At 34.4% G+C, this 27,626-nt stretch overlaps 4 protein-coding genes across 8 annotated transcripts; 3 read left to right on the forward strand and 1 right to left on the reverse strand.

Moving 5' to 3' along the window:
* The first annotated feature begins 3,896 nt into the window (after positions 1 to 3,896).
* Positions 3,897 to 6,067, forward strand: LOC119073774 (probable lysine-specific demethylase 4A). Of its 2 annotated transcripts, none has more exons than XR_005087089.1 (9): positions 3,897 to 4,169; positions 4,226 to 4,288; positions 4,349 to 4,628; positions 4,686 to 4,725; positions 4,799 to 4,919; positions 4,983 to 5,016; positions 5,079 to 5,397; positions 5,466 to 5,693; positions 5,757 to 5,837. XR_005087089.1 is itself a non-coding variant. In XM_037179441.1 (9 exons), exons 1-9 carry the CDS (start codon positions 4,113 to 4,115, stop codon positions 5,920 to 5,922), a joined length of 1,239 nt encoding a protein of 412 aa, XP_037035336.1. In that variant the 5' UTR covers positions 3,910 to 4,112; the 3' UTR covers positions 5,923 to 6,067. The 2 variants fall into 2 exon arrangements, 1 of the variants encoding a protein (XP_037035336.1); XM_037179441.1 differs by having other exon boundaries at positions 3,910 to 4,169; positions 5,466 to 5,624; positions 5,757 to 6,067.
* Positions 6,068 to 6,179: 112 nt separating this feature from the next.
* On the reverse strand, positions 6,180 to 7,262 carry LOC119073775 (dnaJ-like protein 60). Its single transcript, XM_037179442.1, has 5 exons — positions 7,062 to 7,262; positions 6,888 to 6,993; positions 6,668 to 6,825; positions 6,468 to 6,602; positions 6,180 to 6,407 (listed from the first exon to the last, which is right to left on the reverse strand). Exons 1-5 carry the CDS (start codon positions 7,127 to 7,129, stop codon positions 6,263 to 6,265), a joined length of 612 nt encoding a protein of 203 aa, XP_037035337.1. The 5' UTR covers positions 7,130 to 7,262; the 3' UTR covers positions 6,180 to 6,262.
* Positions 7,263 to 7,655: 393 nt separating this feature from the next.
* On the forward strand, positions 7,656 to 8,299 carry LOC119073776 (cytochrome c-like). The gene is made up of 3 exons (XM_037179443.1): positions 7,656 to 7,864; positions 7,916 to 8,014; positions 8,066 to 8,299. The coding sequence occupies exons 1-3, from the start codon at positions 7,783 to 7,785 to the stop codon at positions 8,209 to 8,211; spliced, it is 327 nt and encodes a 108-aa protein (XP_037035338.1). The 5' UTR covers positions 7,656 to 7,782; the 3' UTR covers positions 8,212 to 8,299.
* A 2,717-nt stretch (positions 8,300 to 11,016) lies between these two features.
* Positions 11,017 to 27,144, forward strand: LOC119073777 (rho GTPase-activating protein conundrum). 4 transcript variants are annotated; one of them, XM_037179447.1, is made up of 9 exons: positions 19,326 to 19,525; positions 19,587 to 19,673; positions 22,415 to 22,540; positions 24,778 to 24,845; positions 24,911 to 25,167; positions 25,225 to 25,464; positions 25,523 to 26,241; positions 26,313 to 26,496; positions 26,560 to 27,144. In XM_037179447.1, the coding sequence occupies exons 3-9, from the start codon at positions 22,462 to 22,464 to the stop codon at positions 26,780 to 26,782; spliced, it is 1,770 nt and encodes a 589-aa protein (XP_037035342.1). In that variant the 5' UTR covers positions 19,326 to 19,525; positions 19,587 to 19,673; positions 22,415 to 22,461; the 3' UTR covers positions 26,783 to 27,144. The 4 variants fall into 4 exon arrangements, with proteins under 4 accessions (XP_037035343.1, XP_037035340.1, XP_037035342.1 ...); XM_037179448.1 differs by lacking the exons at positions 19,326 to 19,525; positions 19,587 to 19,673 and adding an exon at positions 11,017 to 11,121; XM_037179445.1 differs by lacking the exons at positions 19,326 to 19,525; positions 19,587 to 19,673 and adding an exon at positions 11,355 to 12,518.
* The last annotated feature ends 482 nt before the right edge of the window (positions 27,145 to 27,626 follow it).

The raw sequence follows: 27,626 nt of genomic DNA on the forward strand, positions 1-27,626 counted from the left end.
TAATCTCAGGCGTCTTTCGGAAAAGATCGCAAGTTATCGTGGGAATAGGATGTCGTAAATTACAGTAAAACGCTTTTACAAAGAATTCGGCTACACTGCAAGGGGGGTCTTCTCCGTCACAGCATGCTTTCCACTGTTTTACGAACGCTTCACATCCTTCGTCAGCCTTCGCGTTCTGAAAAAGTGGATGTAACAAATAATTTTACTCGGCACCTATCCGAAGTTGAAATCGATAAACTTACTGCCACGTACGCTAACATGATACCGTGAATCAATAAAATGGTTGCCGTCTTCATTCCTGACGAAAAATGGAAGTATATTCAAGAAGGAATTTTTTATTGTTGTGTTTAAAGTGCTCAGGAACAACTCAGGTAGTTGAATGGCACATCTAAATTTTCAATTGCCGACAGTATACATTTGGAAAATGATTCTTTAAACAGGTGTTTATTCATTATTAGCAGAGCGTCATCAAAATATTTTTTTTTCTATACTAAATATTGCCAATAAAAATAATAATTGGTTTAAACTACTGCCGTGTTTTTGTTTCAGTCAGGGATCTTTGTGAATTTGAGTACCTATGAACAAGTAATAGCTATTTTCCAAACGCATGCTAAAATGATTTTTTAAGGAATGAGAAATTTTTAGCACGTGCTGGAGGCGAGTTCAGGAATCGAATTCACTAAAAAAAAGTATTTTTGCATAAGTTAGGAACAACGTTTTTCCTAAACAACTAAACGACGTTGGAAATACGCGATTTCATTTTCTAAAGTAGTATTGAATTATTGCGACTTCTCGCGTATTTCCGGAAAAACGTTTGTTCCTAACTTACGTAACTCCACAGCAAACGTGATAAAGGATTTCCATATAGTTTTTTTTTAAATCTCATTAGTGCTATAAAGTAAATGATGAACTTCACTCCAATTTGTGGGCTTTAACTAGGTTTGAGAAAGTATTTTTCTCTTTTAAGTTAAGTGTGCCCAAACAATCATTGAGTTGCATGCAACGAAAAATCTACTTTTCGTCACTGAGTTAAGAAATGAAATATTTCATGCGCTACAAATTCAAAATGGAAGCGTTAAAATTAATATTTCGGTTAATTTTTTACTCATTCGCACACTTAAAAATTTTAAGGTAAAATTTAAATTCTGATGCGTACTTACGGCATGAATTGCTTATAGTCATGTGCTTCTCCTCGTGTTCACAATTTCATATCTAGTAATGAAATATTTCATTTCTCAACTCAGTGACGAAAAGTAGAATTTTCGTTGCATTTTTTTAGAGAAATTTTGTAGCAACTCGCTAATAAATGCTTGTTTAAATGCTTGAGAAAAAGATTTTCTCAAACCTAGTTAAAACCTACAGCCTTCAACTCAAAAGTGTCTTAACCTCTTCTTCTATTACTGATGCATTTTAAACGTATGTGAATGTATTGGAGATTTGCAGCGAATTACCGATATTTATCACATCAAAATCACTTAACTTACTTAAACGAATATATGCACAGCTCTGCTACTAGCATGAACATAAGAAATATTTGGAGGCTAATGCTTTCTTAGTAGGCGTTACATTTCTTTCGTAAAGACAGGAGTCATGATTTGTTAGTGTGAATAAAAACGCAAAACACATGCAATCGTACACGCATACATCTTTGAAATTTGGAGGGTATTTTGACGTTGATAGAATGAGTGTTCGAGCTTAGCAGTGCTATGATATGGATCTTGCTGACGTACGTTCACATCCCTTGTCATAAAAATTTTCTTTAGGTAAATATGATACTTGTATGGTTTTCAGGTTAAAACTTCACGAAACAACCGTATTCAGCTACGAGATCCAAAGTATATAAACACTGAAGGTAATCCACACGCTCAGCGCATCACAGTTTTTTTTTGGATGCCGACTTTCAGGTGAATTCATCATGTCCGGAGCGTTAGCGGAGGACTTGACGCAGTCTAACTTCCAAAAAAAGAACGAAGAAATTTTTTTGAGACGCGGCAACTATATATAGGCGAGAATTTAATTTTCTTTCCTTTGGCCTGCATCACCACAAATCCTATTTTATCTTATTCGCGCTTCAAATACGAGCAAAACGAGCTATCACTCGACTATGTAGCTTTAAAATTGCCGGAGATACATCGTTTTGAAGTTGGTCATTTTGATAGAAAATGCACCAAATTAACGTTTTCCAAACAATCAAAATCTTTCAACTTACTCTGTATGTTTGTATCTGTCTATCTGTCTATCTGTCTATCTATCGACGGTCGATCTCGGAAACTAGTCAGCCAATCTCCATGAAATTTCGCAGGAACCTCAGGGTGGGCATAAAAATGAAATTGTGATACGCCCTTACCCCAGGAAAAACCAGAATTTTGTTTTATTGGCCTCGAAGTGGTTTCTGAGTGTGGTTTTCGAGGGTCGGGAATGCGTTTTCGGCTGTAGCTTAGCTGTATTGAAACCTACAGAGGCGTGCGACCCATCAAATGAAAGGTATTCGTAACACGATTCGAACAAAAAAATAATTAAAAAAATCAGGTCAGATTCGTTTGAGCTAGAGTGATTAGAGTGACCAAATTTTGAGCTACTCGAGCGTAGGATGAAAGGACTAATATTTTTTTGGGTTATGAGAGATAGAGAATTACTTTCTTCGGCAAAGTCTCAGAGTTTTACGAGTAGAATAGAGGGGCATATGTGAAAAATGTCGAAAGTTGGAAATTTTCGATTTTCGTCAAATTTTCGATTTTCGTCAAAAGAAGGACATTTGTGAAAAATGTCGAAAGTTGGAAATAGGTGGGTCAATTGGGGTTTTAGAGATATTTCTTGAATGGTGGCAGATAGAGAATTACTTTCTTCGTCAAATTTTCGATTTTCGTCAAATTTCGAATTTCGTCAAATTTTCGATTTTCGTCAAATTTTCGATTTTCGTCAAATTTTCGATTTTCGTCAAATTTTCGATTTTCGTCAAATTTTTGATTTTCGTCAAATTTTCGAATTTCGTCAAATTTTCGAATTTCGTCAAATTTTTGATTTTCGTCAAATTTTTGATTTTCGTCAAATTTTCGATTTTCGTCAAATTTTCGAATTTCGCCAAATTTCCGAATTTCTGTTATAAACTGTTATAAAAAGCAGTGTTCTAAAACTTCTAAAACGACTGATATCCCAACAAAAATCTCTTCGAGAAAAGTGTGACGCAGTCTTTGAAGTACAATTTCTAAAATGAATGATATCGCTAGAGTTGACGCTTTCAGCTTCGTTACGCAAAAATAAAATTTTACACCCAATTTTAGTTCAAACAAGCTGGCTTAGTTTTTCTCACCATCTGCCAAATAATTTTTACCAAAAAAAAATTTGACTGGAAACAACCAAAATTTTACCAAAAAAATCTGCGTCGCAAAGTGGCAAATGTTCAGCAACAGACCAGCAAGAAAATTTATCTGCCACATGCGACGCAGATTTTTTTGGTAAAATTTTGGTTGTTTCCAGTCAAATTTTTTTGGTAAAAATTATTTGGCAGATGGTGAGAAAAACTAAGCCAGCTTGTTTGAACTAAAATTGGGTGTAAAATTTAATTTTTGCGTAACGAAGCTGAAAGCGTCAACTCTGGCGATATCATTCATTTTAGAAATTGTACTTCAAAGACTGCGTCACACTTTTCTCGAAGAGATTTTTGTTGGGATTAACAACAATTGTTGATTTGAAACATTTTCACTGATTGCTGACTAACTTAGTCACAATTTTTGTGATTATCTTGATGAGTATTAACTGAAAGCAAAGTCCGAGGCAAAGCCACAATAGTTTTCATTATTTTATTTTTTTTGAATTTCGGTGCGGTTATCTAGTACAGTACCAACAACGATTTGCTAGTTAAATTTGTTAAGATCGGAACTAATTTTTGAAGGAAAATAAGAAGAATTTGCTGCTGTCACTTGAATGCATTTATTATTTTCAAACGAGTGATAATAGAAAACATTTATTTACATTGTTATTTACCGTGGAATCAGTCGAAATGTTTTTCATTTAATTCCATCATTTATCCTCTTCGTCCAACGTATTCGCTCTGAAGTCGTCAGTAATGTATTTATGAAGGAAAATAGTTTACGAGTCCATCCATTTAAACAATGACAGCGTCCATTCCTCGAATAATGGTCTTCCGACCGACATGGGATGAATTTCAAGTAATTTTAGTGAAATAATTGACCGAAATTGGTTTTATCAATATTCCCCCCAATAGAATTTCTCCGCATACATTGAATACATGGAGTCACAAGGTGCACACAAGGCTGGCCTTGTTAAAGTAAAAGCCAATGTCCTTAGCGCAAAATTATCAAATTTCTAATCAAAACTATTCGCGCAGGTCATCCCACCAAAAGAGTGGGTACCACGGAAAAGTGGCTATGACATAGACAAAATTGATCTCACCATTCCCGCCCCAATCACTCAAATTGTTTCCGGTAAACAAGGATTGTACCAACAGATTAATGTTCAACGGCGTGCGATGTCTCTGTCACAGTTTGCTGAACTGGCAAACTCTGAACGCTACGCAACGCCACCCCATTTCGATTACGCTGATCTCGAACGGAAATATTGGAAAAATGTGACGTACGTAGCACCGGTGTATGCAGCGGATGTTAGCGGTGAGTTTGATGGAAATACTGATTTATAACAAAGTGGTCTTACAGTTGTCATTTCAGGTACATTGACTGATCCGGATGTAAAAGTTTGGAATTTAAAGTGAGTACAGGGCAGCAACAGAATATTCAAACCAGCCCAATGCGGCACTAACAATCTTGTTCTCACCATACAGCCACTTAGGAACGATACTGGACTACGTCAACAAAGACTATGGCATATCAATAGATGGTGTCAACACGGCGTACCTATATTTCGGGATGTGGAAAACCACATTCGCGTGGCACACTGAAGACGTAGGTTCCCATTTACTTTTTCCAAAAAGTGCTTTGCTCATTCGACTCTTTTCTTTTCATTAGATGGATCTGTATTCTATAAACTATTTGCATGCAGGTAAATCCGTCAACATGATATTACCACCATCGTCGGTCCTAATACAAACGATTTCATTGCAGGCGCTCCAAAGACATGGTATGCGATACCGCCCGAATACGGCATAAGAATGGAACTGTTAGCGAAACGCTTCTTTGCCGAAAACTATGAATCTTGTAAGGCACACCTTCGTCACAAAATGACACTGATCAGTCCGTACAGATTAAGACAACACAATATTCCATTCAACAAGATAACGCAAGAGCCTGGCGAAATAATGATCACCTTCCCGTACGGTTATCATGCCGGATTCAATCACGGCTTCAATATGGCCGAATCGACAAACTTTGCGGCACCCAGATGGGTGGAGTATGGAAAGCGAGCGTCACATTGTCAGTGCAGGTAAATTCCTTGTGCACCATCTCCAATGATTCGGTCGGTTTTATCATTCATTTTGCTTCCATTTACAGGAAGGACATGGTTCGAATATCAATGGACACATTTGTTAAGCGTTTTCAGCCAGAAAAGTATGAAATGTGGCTGAAGGGTCTCGACAAGGGCCCACATCCAGAAAGTAGATCAAATGAATCATCACCAGTCCAAAAAACCGAAAAATTATTACCTAAGAAGTAAGCGATTGATGTAGACTACACACATCTTTGTTACGGGGTCAGGGGGTGTCCATCAGCATTGTACCAGTAGAATTTATCGAACCATTGGGTGCTGCCACATTTTGAACCAATTTACCTTTCGATTTACAGAACCAAATCCAAAACAAGGAAACCCACCGCTAGAGAAACTTGTAACATGTCGTGTATATGGACTGGTGGAGCCGGTGTTGCAAGAAATCTTTTGCAGGAGGGAATCATCAAGAATACAAATAAATTGCGTCAAGTGAATAGGTCAAATGTATTAGTAGCGGAATGAGTGTGACGAGACGGTGACGAGTACCAAGACGTATTGGTCGCAGTCAGTGCAAGTGTTAGTTTTGAAGAAATTTTAGACCTGAAGTTATGTCAAATGAAAGAAATACATTTCGGTAACACATTCGAAACTGAACCACACAAATGTCATGCTGCGTGTGATCTAGCTGTTTCATCAACAATTTCATCAGTAAGTCAACGCACATTTTCTACAATATTTTTGGCAGGAACACTGGGGACGAATCGACCGTTCAAAATCAATTTTTTAGATAAAATATCGATCTGCATTTCGTCAACGATTCACAATGAGCTTCGGATACACTATAAAATTGCACGCTCTTGAATCAATTTCTCGTTAATTTTTGTGCGAGCTGCTTCAATTGGTAATCATTTCCATGCTCTTCTGCATCAGCTCGTGCTTTCGAGAGATTTCTGCCCGCTTCCATTGATACTCTGTCCAATTTTTCTCGTTGGAATGTCAACGAATATCTGAGAATGGCAAATGCAAATCATGAATCGGGACAGAAAGATTGAACAACTCGATTTTACCTAATAGCAAGCGCCTGTACAATAGCACCAACGACCATGAATATCATACAGTACATGACAATTCTCTTGTTCGAGACTCTCTTCGATCCGAACACTCCATAATATCCCGTATTAGAAGGTGATGGCGACGAAGATCTGAAGGTGAGGATATGTAGATGAGCGAGCACCCAGTTAAAACTCAAAACGGTTGGGCAACTTACTCGTTATAATTGTACACAGCATACGGTCCACTATGTTCATTCATCACCGAATCATAAACGGCTCTAGACTCAGCTTTGCCAAGTACTTTGTATGCTTCGACGATAGAACGAAATCTGTCTGCATTTTGCTTAGTATTTTCACCCGTATCCGGATGATTCTAATCGAGAGCTCCAATTAATTTTACATTTTGTTTAGTGAGTAAATTGACGAGAATCAAACTTCTTTGGATAATTTAACGAAGGAGTCCCGGATATCTTTGGCTGTGCAATCGGGTTTCAGGTTCAACGTTTCGTAATGTGTTCTAGTTCCGTGCTGTGCTCGTAAACTGAATGAGAGAAATGAAAATTGTTGAAGTGAGGTCCATTCTACGCATCAATTTGCTGTAACTTTTACATTTGATGGAAATTTTTATTCACTTGAACACATTGATAGAACACTGCTCTGATGTTGCATGCGTACATAACGAATCAAAAATGAACTTTTCTCTAAATTGAACCTGGCACCGATTAAACCGTCTTTGAATTTCATTTGATTTTGTTTGATGTTGTGGTGATGTTTCTTGTTATGTCATCAAAACAGGGTGCATTCTATATATAAGTATCATATGGTGTAGCGTCTGCAGCAGCACCATAGAGACATCTACATAATCTGCTGTAAACGACAAAATTTTCTACATCGCGTGGAGTCAGTTCCAAAAGTAATAATAAGAAAAATTGCGCGAAATAAAGTAACGAACGTTCCATGTCCAAGTCTGGCAGACTTAGTCTGCGACGAGGCAAATAAGCGATGAGTTCTGCTGTCGAGGTCCTATAAAGCAAAATGTTTTTTTTAAGACTAATGAAGTAGTTGTAGACTACGTCCTTGTTTGAGCATTGGTTATTAGGGGAAAATGCCAGCGCCCGAGGCAATCAAAATTTCTAGAAATTAAGTGTATGTCATTTCACTCACGAATCACTTTTCTTGGTAACTGTATGGCGTGATACTGAATTTACCATAAAATAGCACATCCGGGTCACCATGCAAAATAATTACCGATCGTAGCAGCCAACAGTTAGACATATAAATATTCGTAAAATCGCGAAAATTTGTTGTAAAATTCTCAATATTCGAAAAAATGAGCTTTTCTGAAGGTGATGCAGAGAAGGGGAAGAAAGTTTTTGTAACCAAATGCTCACTGTGTCACACTGTTGCGAAAGGTTCGATTTAGTTCTATCATTCTTCAGTTATCAAATAACTTTTATCCGAAGGTGGAAGACACGGTGTTGGACCGAATCTGTTTGGAATATTCGGACGTAAAACCGGACAGGCTAAAGGATATAATTATAGTGCAGCAAATACTAGCAAAGGTTTGTTGTTAATGCTCAAAACGACGTGTTTAAGTGATTAAAATATTTAAGGAATAACTTGGTCGGAGGAAACGCTTTTCGAGTATTTGTTGAATCCGAAGAAGTACATTCCAGGTACGAAAATGGTTTTCGCTGGAATTAAAAAAGAAAAGGAACGATCTGACCTGATAACATACCTGAGGGATGCGACAAAATAATTGTTTGAGCGAAGCCATTCCAATCAACTCAAAAATAAATTCTTCTCAAAGGAAAAAGATAAATTCGTTCCCTCGGTCAATGTAAGCGATTGTAATTGAATTAGTACTAATGGAAAAATGAGATAAGAACCAGGCATTATGAGTGGGCATGCACAAAAAAGCTAAGCACTCTGATCCTCTAATCGTAAAAAATGTACATCGCATGCACTTTGATTGTATGACGCGACGACACGTTTCGAAACCATAATTCAACATTTCTTAGGAATTTTAAGTATTTTCGGGAATTTAATTTTCTAAAATAGGCACTCTTGGATATGTACAATATCTTACATTCTAGGCTCTAAACCTAATTTTTAGGGTATTGTAATGTTCACAGTCGGCCTTACTACTTGTTATACTTCATTGAATATAACATACATGACCTTATACATACCTCGACGTAACAGAGCCTTCAACAAATCAACACCTAGCTTGTCTACACATCTCACAAAAATTCGTCTGTTTATTAAAGACGATTATACTTACACGTGCATCCATTAATAATTTCAATGACTCATCATCACGAATTTTTTATTGATGCGACTTTTATCAAAAATCTTAACATGGTAAATGTGCGCAAAACATATTTAAATTCGCGGAACATTACACATATCTATTTATCGGAAAAATCCCATTTCTATACTCATTCATATATCGATTGACGATATTTGTTTGGTTGTTTCCATTTGAGGCAAACAAGTGCTCGCACAAAACAAGTATGCAGACAAATTATTGCTCTAATCGAAAAACAAAAATTCCGGTCTATTCAAATTTTATGATTTTTGAACGTTTTAGATTAGACATTATGAGCACCACTTAAAGTATTTCGTTCCGACGAAAAATACGTCTAATTCATACCCGCAGATAGGTAAGGCAATGGAGGATACTGTGAAAATAATAGCACATTTGTAAAGAAGGTAATGTGCTGACCGTGGTTCAAGACAATCCCTAAGTATAGGTTCACATTTTTAGAGAGAATTTTTATTTTGTAAATGTCACAATGGTAAAATTAGTCTAAAACATTAGGCACAGTAATTCTGTAAATTATAAGATTGATCGATAATTGATTCGATCGATAAAATATCGATTATTGAAATCTAGCATCGATATTTTCAAAAAATCAATATCAATCCATTGTTTTATACATAATCGATAACCATCGACTCATAATCGATAAACATCGATTCATAATCGATAAACATCGATTCATAATCGATAAACATCGATTCATAATCGATAAACATCGATTCATAATCGATAAACATCGATTCATAATCGATAAACATCGATTCATAATCGATAAACATCGATTCATAATCGATAAACATCGATTCATAATCGATAAACATCGATTCATAATCGATAAACATCGATTCATAATCGATAAACATCGATTCATAATCGATAAACATCGATTCATAATCGATAAACATCGACAAATAATCGATAAACATCGACAAATAATCGATAAACATCGACTCATAATCGATAAACATCGACTCATAATCGATAAACATCGACTCATAATCGATAAACATCGACTCATAATCGATAAACATCGACTCATAATCGATAAACATCGACTCATAATCGATAAACATCGACTCATAATCGAAAAACATCGACTCATAATCGATGAACATCGACTCATAATCGATGAACATCGACTCATAATCGATAAACATCGACTCATAATCGATAAACATCGACTCATAATCGATAAACATCGACTCATAATCGATGAACATCGACTCATAATCGATAAACATCGACTAATAATTTGTAAACATTGACTGAGGATTGGATTATCGATAAAACATTAGATTGATATTGTATCGATATTTAGAAATTTTATTATCGATTGACGCTAAAGTTTTCTTAGCGAATTAGACGTTTTCATTAAGAGTCGGAGGCGAGTTCTGGAATCGAATTCGCTAAAAATACCTTTCAGCAAAAGTTTCAGCGTTAGTTAGGATTAGGAAAAATTAATTAATCGCCTCCGGCTCGAGCTGGAAACCTCACATTCGCTAAAAAAGCATTTTAGCATGCGTTAGGAAAATAACTATTACCAATTTGAAGGAATCTTACCGATGTTGATAAAGTTTGGCTGAAACATTGGCAATGACCTCTTTTTAAATATTTGCAAAAGGAAAATTTCCATATCATTTTCACCTTCATCAACCTCAATTAAATTAATGGATCAAACAAAATTGTTTTCCTCACGTACGCATGAATTCTTCGGTTCAAAAAATAATTGAAATAAAATAAATTCGATCTCAAAATAAATAAATTGAAACTAAAAATAAAAACTCCGTTTGACGTCAATTTCCCAGTTTTATTGGCGCAAAGTAAAAAAATTGTTCAGCTTCAGGTTTCACAGCAACTTTTTAAATATTTACCACTCAGACTCTTCTTTTAGGGCTCTTTTCAAGCAGAAAATTCTCACTTCTTAGACAAGGTGATGATAGCAGCCGTATAAATATAGATAAACATACCGGCTCGGCGGTATGTGAAAAATAAAGGTTTGGTCAATCGAAACGCATAACATTAGATGTCGCAATATTTACCGTACTCTGACTAAAAAAAATCCAAATTAATTTAAACGAAACGGTCGTTCGTGCATATACATAAAGTAAACAAAGTAACTTTTATAATAATGTCCACTCGCCATTCATTCGAATTGTATAATTGTATTGATACCACAGAGACCATTATCGATATACGCAATTTGTGAACTTAGAGGTACAAATATGATAAAGCTAGACATAAACAAGACAGGTGTAACGCATGAATGTATGTAGCGAAGTGATACGTCCGAGGAAAAAAAAACAACAAACCGACATGGGTATGAAAGTTATAATAGCTTATGTAGTAAGTACACCAAGTCAAGTTATACTATTTATATCATAGATATGTGGTGGAGATGAATATTTTTTGTTTCTTGTTTAAAAATTGTATTTTTATATTTTTTTTCCATTTATTTATTTATAATATCGGTTGTGTGTATGTGTGCTATGAGTGGATGTATATGTTATTCACAGAGAATCGGTTGTGTGACTGTATAGGAGTGGAATGCCTTGAACAACTTTACATTCAATATTTTCGTTGTGTTGAATTTAGTTGAGTAAATAATTGAAAACAGGTTGGACGCATTGCCGTTTCGTCGTTCGAAAGAGAACTTATAAGCACAAAAATTTTATATTTTAACATTTATAGAAATTATTAATGAAATATATAAACAAGAAAAGCGAATAAGAAACAAAATAATTATTAAAACCTCTGTGCAACACTCTCTGGTACACTTTTTTTATGGTGTTCTTCATTATCGTCAGTGTTGAGATTTTCTTTTCGGTTTTTTTTTTTGAAAATGTGCGGACGATTTCTTTTGCATTGTTTCGAAGTGAATTATGATTTCATTCGCGTGTGATTGGTGATACAAACACGGATACAAAAAAAGTGTTCTGTTTGGATTGTGGTATTATACTCTAAACTCTGAAGACTCTGATTACCGAAAGAAGAAGACGAAAAAAAAACAAGACACTTTATCAACATAAATTCCTATAAAATTAATATAAATAAATACAACAACACAACACACAACAAAAAAAAAGTAATATTTAAATGATACGTGCTATGAATTGACATGAACAATAAATATGTAAATCGAAACATAAAAGAAGATAAAAAAAAATTATTTGAAAGTTTCAACTTGTTTGTCAGAGACGCGATTGAGATTTTTATACGTTTTACCTACATTTTTTCGTGTCTTATATATTAAATACACCTGAGGCCAATGTAAAGAAAGTGTTTGCGTGTGTAGTCATATTTTAATATAAAAAAAAAATTGTTCGAAGGAAAAATAAAAAAAAAAAATTGCTGACTCTGGATATCAACCGTCTTTCATAAGTAGACACAAAAATATTTTTATTTATTTTTTTGCTTAAACGAAAAGTCAGTTTTTGCGAATTGAGTATGTAACTCGCCAGTGTGACTCATATAACTCGAATTTAAATTTTTGATTTTATTTTTTTTCTCTGTTCATATTTTAACATTATTTTTGTAAACATTTCGTTTACACTTATTGAATTGTGCGACGTTAATAAATACATTCAATAATATAAAAAACCAACAACACCACAATAACATTCAACGGTCTACCTACATTCCATCAAATCAAATTGAACTTCAGTTATATTTGATACGATTTGGTGCATAAATACGAGGAAAAAGGCAATTAACATGCTGTAAAGAATATCAATGAACGATAAGTAAGTTTGTGTACCATTTAATTTAAATAAAATTAAAAATTAAATTTTAAGTAACGAACCAAAAAAAAAATAAGGCAACACACAACACGGCTACAAAAAAAATCAAATGCTGTGCGTGTTGGGATTATAAATAGATACCTACCTCTATTCTTATTTAGCAGATAATTTGTTTTAGTTCTGTGTGTACACTTAGCTGTATTTGCCAAGTGTGTTATTTTATGTTAAAAACAAAAGAACTTGTGCGATGAAGTCATTCTCATCGAATAATTATATGTACAGAGTATGAAGTGTTAATTTGTCGAGGGAGAGTTGATGATGCAAATGAAATACCATTGATTCTCTCCACACACATATATATACTTATGGACGCGATACGTAGACCAGCTACCTGAACTAAAACACAGTCTTCAAATCAATAAACTTTTTTTTTTCTAAGAAATTCTTGGTATGCGAAAGGGATCGTCTTAATTAAATATTAATTTTAGTCGACGATCTATTAAACGAATGATTGATTACATACAAAACGCGCGCATATTGTTTGTACATCTCATAGTATAGTGAATAGTTTCTCGATCAATAAAACGTAATTTATAAGCGTCGTGATTATAATTCTATACAAATTTGCATGTAATTATATGATATCGATGAATCTCTTATTTTTACAATCCAATATAGGAGTTAACATGGTCATTTTTTACGATAAAATTAATTTAAATTAAGTCAAAATCATGATTCAGAAGATTTGTATTTTGTTCAGAGAAAATCACATTTGTTTTTTTCAAATGGTAATTTTACAACATTCCACACAGATTATGGCGATGGAAAATGGATTTTTCCATAAACAGAAACTTACCTATGAATGACAATCTCTACTCACTTTTTCACTCATTCATTCGATTTAGCTTTCGATTAAACTGAATCCATCAATCAAAATACTCGGTTCATAGCATAGCTTTCTATGTAGTACTTGCATACGGTGATCGTTTTTCATAATCCCCAAGAAGTTGTCTGATTTACCTATAGTTCAGGGACAGTCGATGCTGTTAGGGATTTTTAAGTGGAACAATCTGTGTTACAAACTATTAGAAAATCATTTTTGGAATCTTGGAATCGCTGAGACGCTGATGAATCTTTAAATAATCTTACATACCGAAGACGGTTCATTTGATCGGCTTCGCCTTGATCACGCGATTGATTTTTCAACTTTTCCGACCTGTAATATCCATAAGCCTTGAAAATATTTAACCCGAATATCTATTAACCTTTGAAGTACGTGACCGTTTATTTAAAAACTGTAAAATCAATACAATCAATACTAATCTAAAAAAGCTGACCTTGAATTTGAATTAATATTAGTAAGAGCTCAACCTTAGCACTGTCTAATAAAATAATATTCCAAAAAGAAGCTGAAAATTTACTTGAAATATTAAAGTTTCGGTAGACAGAAGATGGTTAATCATTAAGGAAGTTTTGATGAACAAGTAAAAAAATTGAAACAAAATTATGAGCAGAGATTTTCAGGTCTTAGAAAATAGGTCAATTTGTAAGGTTGGTATGGTTCATGGTTGTTGGTCGATACCAATGTATTCGCGTGGGGTATATCTATGTACCCGTGAACACTGCAGTTGACCTAAAACTCGTGAAAGACTAAGGACCGGCAATGGAATCGAAGACCATTGTCAGCGGCCAAATTATTTGCAGCCTAAAATGTGTTGTTTCTACACAATTGCATGCGAAACTGACCCGATCCGCATTGAAGATATAGATGGATTGGAGTTGTTTGTTAATCGAAATTCTGAGTTGAAAAACGGTTGAACGTATTTTCCAATGCCGCAAAATTTTATGAACCTTACACAGAACGTAAATTTTAAATTAATTAATTAATTTCGTTAACAAGGGATGGATCGTAAAGCTGAGTGACCAAGACATCTTTTCCAACGCTTTTCTACTGTTATGCTATGATGGCCAGGTTTTGGTCAAATAAAATGTAACGTAACCTACATTTTCCCTTATTTGGTGGAAAATTGGCCATCATGGAGTCACAATATTGAAAAAAACGATTGTTAAAAATATCTTGGCCGAAAATAAGTTACTCACTTTTACGATTCTAAAAGCTACTTTGGCCCGTAATATCTGACTGTCCACTTAGGTCCAATTAATTGTATTCAATTAATCAGAAGTTAGAAGCTTAGCGCAGACGTAAGCGAAAATCAATTTTTCACTTATGCTGGTCTTTGCAAATGATTATTTCTAAATAAAAATTGATGTTTATAAAACACACCGTCAGACGTTCTGTACTCTGTACTTCTGTATTGCAGTTTCTTTACTCAATTTTTCTTATTTTGTGATTTTCGACGATGAACTAAAAATTGAAGAAAATTAACAATAAGTAAGAGAGATAATGATTACCACAAACATTTCGCAATGTGCAGACTAGTGTAACTATAATTGAGGTCGATCTTACGAGTAATACAAGCAATGTAATTTATTGGAAATTCATTGTTGATTCGTTCGTAATTATTTTTTCTCTTCTGAAAATTTGGTAAGATTTTATTTCATAATTGAATAAAACGAAACTACCACACCAGCCAGCGACAAAGAAACAAGTTGCTGCTGCTGCTGCTCATTTTCTGTGTAATGATTACTGATGGTCAATGTTTTGTATCCGAGATACGAATCGACCTTGAATGAAAAATAATTCATTGAAGAATTTATCGTACACAATCAACATTTAATGAAAACACTTGACCACACACGGGAAAAAAATTCCAAAAAATATATTTGTTTTAGGCAAAGCTGTTTTTGCACATAAGACTGTGTGTTCAGATCATGTGAATTCGCACGGCCTTGTTAATTTCGTAAGCTGCTCAAAAATCCGTCATGCTTTAAAGTATCGGGTACCTGCAAATGGTAATGGTCGGTCCCACTAAATTAAATGTTCAGTTGGCCATTTCACTGAAATGGTTTTATCGACTAAATACTTATGTAGATTTTTAGCTTTCATTGAACAAAATTTCTCTAGTTCGGTGACATATGAATTACAGTTGTTACGGTCTGAATGATTTTTAAGTGCCGAATAATTGCGAACGTTACTTGAATACCTTTCGCATGGAATTCTGTTGAACATTCAATGAATGTTCATATATATCATTAACATTCCTCTTATCATGTACAGCCAGTCGGCCAAACCACAACCTAACGAATCAATAATGCATCATTTGCATATAATGTACATTGTCGATAGTGGTTGTTGCAGTTGGAAAAATAAAAACACCTTCAATCTAATCTGGTCAAACCAGCAGCGACTGTTATTAATATTGTCATCAACGTGATTATTTAAACCGAAAGGTGACTGTATGCTACTGTCATTACCTATCCGGAAGACGTAGATTATATATTGATACCACAACAGCGTGTATCTTCCGATTATTTGAGCAAAAATAAAAGTTCGACCTTAGTTTAATAGGCACGATGGATGGGAAAAAAAAGTTAACCGATATTCATGATATGCATAAAATGTTGACTGATGGTGGAACTTTAACCGCTTATATAGTCAATGATGAACATAATATTGTGCAAGAGTAATAATAATTGAGGAAGTAGTGTTAAGCTTTATGTCTGATGTTGAGCAGAAAAAAAAGGTTTTCGATACAATGTGCGTGTATCGTGTTGATCAGAAATAAATTCTGTAGTTTGCCTTGTCAGTGCTAATTTTATAGCATTTTTGGCCTCTTACGAACTACTGAGGGCTAGTGGGTACAATGTACCATTTGGGATTTGTGCCTATTTGTATGGAACTTTGTCTCAATACGGGATAAAAGTTTTTGAAAAACGTTAAATTGGGTCGTGAGGAGGAGTAACGTACATCGAGCTAGTTGACCGTAGAACACTTGTTTATAGGATACTTGATATTTTTAACGTACGCTTTGGCAACGGGTCATTATAATACATATGAGGTAGTGTAAATGGTTTGTAGTTTGTTTTTGGTAATTAAAATGAAAAATTGGTGCACAGGTTGGACCCGAACCCTCAATTTTCACCATTCCGGGACGATGCTCTAACCGAATGCGCTACCATGACGCATTTCGGTTTAGAATCATGCAGTTGATATGCTTAGAAAGGGTCAAGTTTACCTGTCCAGATCCTGATTCAATCAATTTTGATCTGAATCAGAACATCTGAGCTAATTTACGTGATTAGGTCAAATATGATATGAAACCTGACAGAATTACATGAAAATTTGTATGAAAGTTTCAACGTTTCAAGTTACCGGACAGAGTATGAATGAAACCAGGTTCAGGTGAGTTCCGGTTGGTTTTCTAATATTAGTTTGCTCACCTTAAGTTTCAGGTAATACTGATCCTATTCGAAGCTTTACATAGGCGTATTCTTCTGCAGAAAATTGTAAACAATTTTCATAATTCCGAAAGATAATGTAAAAATTGCAAATCTAGCAAAATTTTGCTCTATGTAAGTTTTTCGCACAGTTATGCGTAACCACAGGAGCAACGATTTCGTTTTTTTAACCATTTACAAATTCAAATTATTTACAAATTAAAGCGCTAGTTTAACAATATGAGCCTCGTTTATAATTTACAATTTATAATTATACTTTGCCTCCAGATGCCAGATCTTGCATGAAATAGAAAGCATACCAAACAGTCAATTACTGATTTTAGAATAAGGACAGATACAGTTCCACTTAATTAAAATTCTGTTGAAGGCTGTCCAATTGAACAATAACAGAATTGATGAGATTTTAATTCTACTACAAGAGCAATAGATGAATTTGAAGTAGCACTTTTCAAGCAACGGCCAGAACAGAAATAGGCAAAACAATTTTTAATTGGGAATGTTTTGCGTCAATACGATGTAGATTCCAACTGACATCTGTTAAATGGTTTGTTGATTTTACTGTTTTCAAGTCGATGAATTTCAATTATGTTTTCATTTAAGAACCTTTTATTGTCAATATAGATTTTTTGCGCTAAGATTTGTAATACCGTAAACGTAAAAACTGACTGGTAACCATACTTCACTGCTCAAATAAGATTGATGCTTGCAAATATATTTCTCCATTCCAAAACGTAAAAAAAAAGTTTTCAGAATCTTTCCACAGCTCAGTGCCAGCAAATCAATAAGCAATTTTTATTAGGAACTACAGAACCGTAAATATTTACATGCAAAACGTGTTACACAGAACAACTTGAACAAATAAAATGCCATGAGTGTAGGTATCAGGTGTAGGCTAGTTTTCCGGTTTCATAATCTTAAAAATTTCGTAAACACAGTGGAAGAAGTAGAAAAAAAAAATCTAAGCTAAATTGAAACTCTCTCAAAAGCAGCTAAATAATAATAATATCACTGCTGCGAAAAGTACCTACCTGTAGGCCTCTGCGAGCATTTTTGTTACAAATCGTTTTTATTCAATTATTATCGTTAACAAAACGTTATTAACCAAACATTATAATACTAATTCGAACAACCGTTCGTTGTTGTATATTTTTTCACTTTATCGATTCCAATTTGCAATGATTTGGTTCGTGCATATGTGGATGCCATGCATGGATTAGAATCGTTGGAATAAATTTTTATTATTTGAGCTTCTGTTAGCTATACGAGTTAAACAAAATATTAACGCGAGATGCGTAAATATTACAACATGCAACATAGAAAAAACGAACTCAAAAAATTGATGGGTTTATTCTTCATGGCTCTGGTAACCCATATCGGATAAGTTCTCATTAACTCGAACGTAATTGCAGCGTTTAAATTATGATTCTTCTAATTTTTATTGTTATGTGGGACAGTAGGTGTGTACGTAGTGTATATTGTGTGCACTGTGGAGGATATCATTTTAATAGATGCAATTTCCAATGAACGACGTGTGTAATTTCACTCATTGAGTTGCGTTTCTTTGTCGTTGTTTCCATGGATTTGTAATTCGCAGAATGTCATAAAGCGATTAAGGATTTGTTGACCGTCGCTTTTGTAGGTGGTATTGAGGAACACTTTTTGAAAGCACGATTGACTCATGTCACACATTTTCGAAAAGAACGTTTTTTTTTTGTATGAATAACTTTATATGGTTCGAAAAGTCGGTTACCACCCACATGCCATTTACAGATATTTCTGAATAATAAAAAAAGAGTTTTGCCGTAATAATTCCTTTCAAGCAGCTGTTTCTGTGCAAGCAAGGTCGACATTAATATTTTTTTGAACGAAGAATTCAAGAAAAAAAACTCTTTTTTTTAAGAAAGATAATTTGGAAGAAGAGATGAACTTGTCAATGAAACAAAAAAGAATTGAAAATTTTTGTTCTTATATCGACATTCAGTTGTTTGTCGAAATTGACACTCGTCGCCAGTTGTTATTAATATGACAAAACACAATGTATTGAGCATCGAGTGAATCATCATATGGAATGGGAAGTATTCCAAGGAATTGTTTCATTTAAACAAAAATTATTGGTGCCATTTGTTGAATGTTGTATCTGCACAACCAGACGGGGAAAAAATATTTCTGAAGAATTTTTGTCTTTTATTCTTCGATGAAATGAAAACTTAAAACTATTTTATATCTGGTGCGGTGCATGTGTGTTTTCGTTATGTTTTCTGTTATCTTTTAATTAATTTTCTATTTCTCAATTGACTGTGCCTTCTTCTTTATGAGTTTTCAAAAACAGAATGGCTATGAGATTAGATAAAGTGTTCTCATTTGTTTGTATATTTTTGCTGCTGACTAATGTCGGTAATCTCACATTGAAGACGAGCAATAGATTATAGAATAGAAATTATTACCATTTCGAAACTTACTATCTATATTGCATCCATTTTAAAACACGCACACACACAGCCAGCCACAGGCACACACCGAACAACAATTAAATCCAATAAATAATTGCCACAAAAACACAAATGATTTAATTTCGTATCAGTGATAGTTTTGTAACCATCAACGAGTTGTAGCTCTAGTTGTAAAATTAGATTCGATAAGGAATAACATCAGTACTTGCTAATTAAATTGGAATTGGAATTTACAACTGGAAAATATTTGCTTTTCATTTAGTTATATCTCTCTGTGCGCGTATAACATTGTACGGATTAATTTTCCACTGCCTTTTGCACGGTGAATTTATTCATTTTGACCATTCAAGTAAGTTTTTTTTTGTTTGTTCGTTTCATAAGCATTCGAAAACGATTAATCTATGAAACCTTATTCCTATTGAAAATTGTAATCACCTTAAAGGCCGCAGTGAACAAAAACGATTTTGACCGGACATTGCGATCAGGTCTTATTAACATTTTTAAAATTCATTGCGAATGATGCGAAACTTTATATCCGCTTCGGTATATTACGAAAATTCACCAATCTTACTATGAGAGGAATATATCGTTTTCTACGTATGACACGCCAGTCTTATTGAATTTACCACAATTAAAAAAGGAAGGAACTTGAACGGTGATTAATACAATGAGTGGTTCTCAGTCAATTCTCGGCCTATCTGTAAGCGTTTTTCTTCAGCTTCTTCAGTAGTTTAACGCAATTTCAGTCATACGATTTGTACATAAACTTAACAGTTCGCTAATTATTCGATGGCTCACACAAAAATTATTTAAATCAACTTTTTTTTCATAATAATAATAAATATTTGACTTCGTTGAACTTTAAATTTTCTTGAACATTTTATGGTCTCGGAACGAGCAAACAATCGGTAAAATGAGATACGACACAGACCAAACGATCAACGATCATATAATTTCAACGGTTCAAGGCTTGGATTGCAAAATATACATCACACAAAGTGGTGCAATTCCTTTTGATAACATTTATAAATGTCGTACAAAACCATTGTCAATAGAAATGCACAATAGATTACCGCGCCGATATATTTAAACACGAAGGTGAAGAGTTTATCTGGTCGTTGCTTTTTTCAATCAAGGACAATCATTGCTCAATAATGAGTGAGTCATTTGTAAATTCTTCCTGAACCAGAGTTCGTTGTAAAAAACCAGAAAGTAACGGAAAACAGAAAAATTTCTAATCGATCGATTTTCACTTTTTATTGCGAACGAAATTGTAGCAAATTATGATTACCAGCTGGTAACATTATTTCGTAATGGTATTTATCAATAAGAAATATTTTAATAATGTTACAAGACGTTAACGCAGGTAGTTCATCAATTTGAACAACAACAACAACCGCATAGAAAAAAAGCTACGTAGAAAAATGGTAACAAAAAGTTCATGGCATCAAAGAAAAATTTCACTCTTTCTGTAGTTCACTTCACAGTAATTAAAATTAAATTTTGAATTTCCGGTGAATAATTTGAAGTAATAAAAAAAACACCGAACCAACAATGCAACAAAATCTCGGGTGAATAGCGAGAGAAAAAAAAATCAAATAAATTCAATAAATAATTGTGCGGTTCATTTAGATTGCCTAATACATTTAAAATTATTAAAATTTAATTAGAATCTACTTATTCATCTCTGTTGATGGAAAAATTATATAAAATGCAAATGATGGATGGGAATGAAGAGATGAATAAATTATGAAACAAATTTTTTTTATTTTATTCACTTCTCTTAAATGATAATATTTGTCGAAATTATTTGTTAGTAATGAGCCGGCATGGCACGGAAAAGAGTTTTATGGAAATTTCGCCGGTATTAAGTGTGAAATTTTAATTGAAATTTTTCCAGTATCTTCAAACGCAAGACTACACAATCGTACCAAAGCACCTAGCATAGTAATAGAATATCTGTGTCAAAATACTACTCTATTTAATTCCATTTAGTCGGCAAGGTAGCTCAATTGATAGAGCGTTTGACTCATAAGATCCTTGAGATCGATCCCTGAGGTGAACAATCCTGCCTGTCTTTATACATTACCATAATCAGGTCAAAACCTTTTGCTAATCGTAATTTTCAAGGCAAATGTCTTTACGTCACAACTGTGGCTCCATCTATGATCTGCGAATTTAAGCAGAAATTTCAAGTCAATACCGGCAAACACCGGCTGACACAAGATCGTAGTGAATATATTTTGTATCAGTCAACGGGCCAAGTTACACATAGAAAGTAACGCCGTCTGGATATTTTAAAAATCTCCAATACCGTACGTCATAATCATCACTGGGAGCTCCATCTGTGATTTTCGGATATACCAGACCGTCCCCAAAAATATTGTTGTAAAACATTTTGGGTAGTGGACTTGTGTCATGCCCGCTTACTAACGTGCGGGCATGATTTTAAATTCAAAATAAGGTTTACATTTCGATTAGAATTAAGAACTGCTGAGTACAAACAATATGCCCGTTAAAGGACAAGGTACCTTTCGCTCAGACAAATCCTAATTGTGATGAATACCAATGGTATACCAATGGTATACCAATGGTACGACTTAAATAAAATAGTATTTTGTCACAGATTACTATGCTAGGTGCTTTGCTAATAGATGACGGTAAAACGTTAATTTCCTAAGGTTTTAATTCACGGTGGGCTATAAGACAACACTAGCCATCGCTTAGTTGTTTTTCATCAGTAACAGATGACTAATCGCTTCTCAATAGTTAACCGTTCCCTTTCCATAAAGAGTCATTGTCATCTAGGAACAAAAATATATCCGGGATGAATGAAGTTATTGTAATTCAATTATTCGACTGGCATAGTCGTCGATTTCACACAATAAATCATTGAATTCTCAACGTTTTTTTGTTCTTCTTTAAACCGTTAACCATCTTTACAGTATAATATATGAAACCAAATCGTCCAACCATCTTATATACACTTAATGTGGACTAAAGGCCAACTAATATTTGATTTGCATATTTTGAAATTAATTATTTGATTGCCCAAATATTTTTAACAAATTTTTTTTCTTCTAATTTCAGATGTCAACAGTAGATAGATAGATAAGCGATCGTTAAACAGCATAAATATGTTGGACACTGACCTGGATGAATATTTGACCGAATATCGTTTGCAGACACCAACCGAACCAACTGTTCACTACGAAGGTATGTGTGTAGAATATACGATTATAATTAGCTGACATTTGATTAAATGAGTTTAAAATTGCTTATTTCGCAAAGTAGCTCCGTCCACATACATTACGGCGTGCAAATGTCTTGTCCATTTCAAATTAAAGTACTGCAAAAATTCATTAATTACAATTTTTTTTTTCATTTGGTATTGTTGTGTGTTCGTTTATACATAATAATAATCCACAACCAACTAGCCCATATATTTTCCGTTTACCTTCAATATAAATTACTTCATAAAGTATAAGTCGCTGCTGATTCAGAAGTAATTGTTCTCTATTTATAGGAATAACTGTGATTGATTACGAAAGTTTTTCGAATTATTATTGTCATGATGTGTATATGAAATTCATGTCCAAAAGCTCCATTCACTGAAAATCTGTCTGTTAATTTGGTCAATTTTTTTTTGTAGATAAATCGTTCTTCCTAGTTGAAATAACCTTTGAATGTAGTCGGTCTTTGAAAAATGTTGTGCATTCTACACTTCCGAAGGAAACAGTTCGTTCGTTTTTTTTTCAGATTCAGAGTTTTCATGTCACCAATTAGTTATATGTGTTGAAGATGCAAAGTAGAGTGCTGCTATACACATATGATGAGTACGTAAAATTCCCCATAATAAAGAAGACGAAACTTTCGCTCATCAGACAGCTATTTCTAGAAATATCACTTTGCAACATTCTTCACTTTCTACAGTTTTACTATTTTTGTCGTCCAAACATTTTGTTTAAGAAAATCTAGAAGAATGTGCTGGTTGGTTGAAATTCGTTGGATTCTTTTTCATTATCGTTCGTCAACGTTAATTGATTGAGATTACTGTTATACAACACGTGCTTCACTGACCTTTCGTTTTCTCTTCGCAGATTTCAAATTGCAAAAATTTCGTGACCCCTTCAGTTGTTTGCCATTTTTACCACAACAAACCATTTTTTACCATGAAGCAAAACATTGAAACATTGAAATCAAAACGATAAATATTCCGTTTTATTAATAGCACACACTAACATCGTTTTCGTCACATAAAATCTTCAGACAATGAGATCTCAATTCATTGAATGTATTTCCTGATTTATTTGAAATTCAATTCCATTCAATTCAAGTAACATAAATCAATTATAAATCGCCAGTTTTCCTTAAAAGAAAACAAAGAAAATTCGTTGGTTCACAATCGTGCGATGTAAATAGAAAAAAAAAGGTCGCTGTGCATACGTACGTATGTACATTCATTGATTGGAAACACACCGACGATAATATAGAAAATATTATAACTCCATTCAAGGGTAAAGGAATTTCCTTTCGGCTCAATGACTTAGTTGCAGCAATAGATTTTACACTGAACAAACTCTGTCCTTTGTAATGCCTAAAATTATAATTTACGTTATGCAATGAGTGTAACTGTGTAATTATTAACAAATTGAGAGCAATGTATTATACGATTGTTTTTGTTTTGTTTTTAAATTAGGCTTGTAGGTGGGATTGAAACATTGTACGTATATATTGATTGATGGATGTTTATTAACATTTTATGTGTCTACGTCTACCCGCATAGAATTCTCTTTTTTTTTCTATCGGAAACAATATCAACATTTCGCTTTCAAATCAAATTAGCTGTATGCATATTCATTCGCAGCATTTTGTAATTAAAATTATGCGAATTTGAAAACAGAATTCATCGTCAGTGTGTTGTTGTGGTAAAACGAAACCGAACAAAGCAACAAAAAAAGTTTTATGTTGTTATTGTAATAACTATGCAACATTCCATTAGGTATATCGATGTGCAAAATATCGTGTAAATGCATCGTTAGTCACGTTACAATTTCTTTGAAAATTTTAATTCTTTTCTCACATTTTGTTTCGATGTCGAAACAGTTCCGAGCTTTTAATTTGTCATAATTTGGGAGATAGTTCCACATGCATATACGTGACTTAAAATGATCTTGTTAATCAGTACACATTTACCAGTTCCTGATTCAACAACAATGCAATTTTGCGTGTGCAGAAATGTATAAATTTTCCAAATGTAAACTCTAAGAAAAACGTAAAACGCAATTGAAAATTTGCTTGTAACGACGTACAAATGTGCTTGTTTGGTTCCGCCAATTGTTTTAGTTTCCCTTTCTTACATTATACTATTCGAGCTCAAGATTTCAACATCAAATTAAAGAAAATGGAGCAGCTGATCGATCTTTCATTTCTTTCTTCATTGTTGCTTTCAGATGGTGAACTAGAAGCTCAGTGGCTCGTGGCTGCAGGATTTTCACAATTAACAAAAGCATTCCAAGAGGTACACACAAGACGATCATTTTAACGATTGATTCGGTGGTCAAATGACAAATTGTTTCTTATTAGGGTCGCGAACTGACCGCACTAGAACTGAAATCAAGTGTTGCCGGACTGCCGAGTAATCATGCAGAAGCGGTTAAGCAACGGGTCAAAGCATTAAATAAAACCGTTCGTGGTCGAACCAGATCACGACATCCAAGAAAGCCAGACATCAGAGATGTTTTTCGCGATGCGGACAATTCCAGTACCGGTACTAGATCACGCAGTGCGACACCAGACTCATTGGATTCCGTTTCCGGTGATCAATGGAACAACCAACAACCGTAAGTTAACATATCGACTAGTTCATTTCAACATTACAACAATTCATTAACTTTTAGGCCAAGCTTTGTGTCCATATTCGACAATGCTGCAACACCGCAAGGAAAATCTAAGCAAAATTTGCGTCGTACACCGAGTGCTCCGCTAAGAGGCAGTGCTGATCTATTCCGAGGGTCACACATTCGTTGCGATATTCCGTTTTACACATCTGATGGAATTGAACTGCTAGGATTCCAGAGGCTAGGAACTGTTCATCTACCACGCATTCGCTCCGGTTCAGATCCTTCATGTTCCATTGGGTATGTTTAATCAATCAACGTCTGTGACGTGAAATGTTATTATTTTTCGCATCTACAGACGAATGACTGGTAGTCGCATAAATGGTGCAAGGAGTCACAGTAATCTATTCGCACATCCAAGTGATAACTCTTCAAATTCAACATCCCCAGACCAGAGCCCAACCAATTCACCATCCAATAGTATCTTAATAGACCCATACCGTCGATCTAGTCATGAACCATTAAGTTTTGAGAGCATCTGCAACGATCAGAATCGATCGTCTGAATTCAATCTGCAATTAAATGAAGCGGGTTGCGATGTTGGAAGTCTATCAGAGTCTAATTTGAAGAAGTTGCAGCCACTGTTATGGCTCGAACTAGCGTCACTATTCGACAAACACCAAATCAATTTGGACAAACGAAAACCGTTCAAAAGAAAACGGAAAGAAGAAGGCAATCTGTTTGGTGTATCGCTGAATGCGCTGGTGCGGCGAGATCAACAGGTGACCGGTGAAGATTCATCGCTGGTGCCAATGTTGCTGCAGGACATTTTAAAAGAATTGACAATACGTGGAGCTCGGGAAGAAGGTATTTTACGGATACCCGGCAATAAGCAACGAACAGAGTTCTTGTACGTGGAATTGGAAAAGAATTTTTATCTGAGATACGACACCGTCGATGAACTGCTGTCGAAAGCGGGAGTCCACGATTTGAGCACACTTTTGAAACGGTGGTTGCGTGAATTGCCAATGCCATTGCTGGCTACGGAACTTGTACATTTATTTTATCAGTCGCATGGTGAGTGTTTGAATTCAGTTGCTGAGTAAGGGCACCTTGTAACGGTTTTCATTTTCATTCCCTTCGTAAAGCTATACCGCCACCCGATCAATACAAAGCCATATCTGTTTTGTGTCTGCTACTTCCCGACGAAAATCGAAATACTCTGAGGGCAATCCTGCAGTTTCTGAAAAACATCATCAGCCTTCAAAGTTTCAACAAAATGTCGTTGCAAAACGTTGCTACCATCATAGCACCATCACTTTTTCCGCCAAGGTATACCGTCGACAACCGGTTGTAGTTTTACTCCAATCTTTTACGACCATTTTACCATTACAGATTTGTACATCCATGTGACAAAGCTGATGTTACCGCGCAGGTTCGAATGGCTGCACAGTGTTGTCAATTGGCTAGCGTGTTAATAGCAAATTGTGACAATTTGTGGACGGTGCCGCATAGATTGATTGACCAGGCGAAAACGATGACCAAATACGGTCAACGTAAACGACAAATGGGTCGCCGCAGTGCACCGAACATTAACGAATGCAATTTGCAGCGATAGAGTCGCTTAATTTCGAATAAATTTAGTTTAATTGAAAACAGTGCATATTATACATTTACATTTATAAATACCGACCAGATGCGAATATATTTAAAAAAAAAATTAAGTTTTTTGTTACATAACCTCCCCCACATTTACGATTATTTAATTATTAAAAAAAAAGTCTTTTGTGTTTCGCTAAGGATTTTGTTTTTTCTTCTGTTCTGGTTTCTTCAAATAATTTTTTTGTTTGTTTTACACCATCGCAAAATATTTTAATGAATATTTAAATAACGTACTGATATTGTTTATTGACGACACAACATGACTCATATTAAGTGATCGAGAAATATATTGGTTTCCGAAATATTTTTACAGAAAAACAAAATTGAGTTTTTATTTATTATTTTTGGATATGTTCGCGACAAGTTTTTTTCACCGTCCGTACTAAACGAGGAAAAAAAATCAGAAATCAGACGAGCACCGATATTGTGTTAATTATTCTGACGGAGCTGCTGATTAATAACAGATTAGAAAATTTTGACGGATATTGTTTTGAAAGCTGTTACAGACTGCAAGCATTTGGGTCTATTACTACCATATATCAAAGTATTTTCAATCGATTGATTTCAAATCTTGTACTTCAATTTTTTTAACATTCATTTTACCAAGGTTCTTTCAGAACCTTGCATTTTCCTATATAAAGGACCATATTACCCAGAGATCGTCATTTTTTTTGTCGTCGTTATCGATAACAGATGAATAGCCTTATGTGACAGGTTCCATCTTTTCACATAAATGTTATAAGTTTGGAACATCCTCTTTGTAGAATTCTATTTTCAACCGTTTCAACAAAGAAAATCTG

The sequence above is a fragment of the Bradysia coprophila genome, unplaced genomic scaffold (assembly GCF_014529535.1).
Source record: "Bradysia coprophila strain Holo2 unplaced genomic scaffold, BU_Bcop_v1 contig_138, whole genome shotgun sequence".
NCBI classification, from domain to species: Eukaryota; Metazoa; Arthropoda; class Insecta; order Diptera; family Sciaridae; genus Bradysia; species Bradysia coprophila.

Coding starts and splice junctions, on each gene's coding strand:
- LOC119073774 (XM_037179441.1), top strand. CDS start 4,113: ATGACAGCGTCCATTCCTCGAATAATGGTCTTCCGACCGACATGGGAT. Junction 4,629..4,685: donor GTATGCAGCGGATGTTAGCG/GTGAGTTTGATG, acceptor TTGTCATTTCAG/GTACATTGACTGATCCGGAT. Junction 4,920..4,982: donor TCGCGTGGCACACTGAAGAC/GTAGGTTCCCAT, acceptor TCTTTTCATTAG/ATGGATCTGTATTCTATAAA.
- LOC119073775 (XM_037179442.1), bottom strand. CDS start 7,129: ATGTACGCATGCAACATCAGAGCAGTGTTCTATCAATGTGTTCAAGTG. Junction 6,994..7,061: donor AATAAAAATTTCCATCAAAT/GTAAAAGTTACA, acceptor TCTCTCATTCAG/TTTACGAGCACAGCACGGAA. Junction 6,826..6,887: donor TCGTTAAATTATCCAAAGAA/GTTTGATTCTCG, acceptor GCTCTCGATTAG/AATCATCCGGATACGGGTGA.
- LOC119073776 (XM_037179443.1), top strand. CDS start 7,783: ATGAGCTTTTCTGAAGGTGATGCAGAGAAGGGGAAGAAAGTTTTTGTA. Junction 7,865..7,915: donor GTGTCACACTGTTGCGAAAG/GTTCGATTTAGT, acceptor TTTTATCCGAAG/GTGGAAGACACGGTGTTGGA. Junction 8,015..8,065: donor TGCAGCAAATACTAGCAAAG/GTTTGTTGTTAA, acceptor AAAATATTTAAG/GAATAACTTGGTCGGAGGAA.
- LOC119073777 (XM_037179448.1), top strand. CDS start 22,462: ATGTTGGACACTGACCTGGATGAATATTTGACCGAATATCGTTTGCAG. Junction 22,541..24,777: donor ACCAACTGTTCACTACGAAG/GTATGTGTGTAG, acceptor TGTTGCTTTCAG/ATGGTGAACTAGAAGCTCAG. Junction 26,242..26,312: donor TTTATTTTATCAGTCGCATG/GTGAGTGTTTGA, acceptor CCCTTCGTAAAG/CTATACCGCCACCCGATCAA.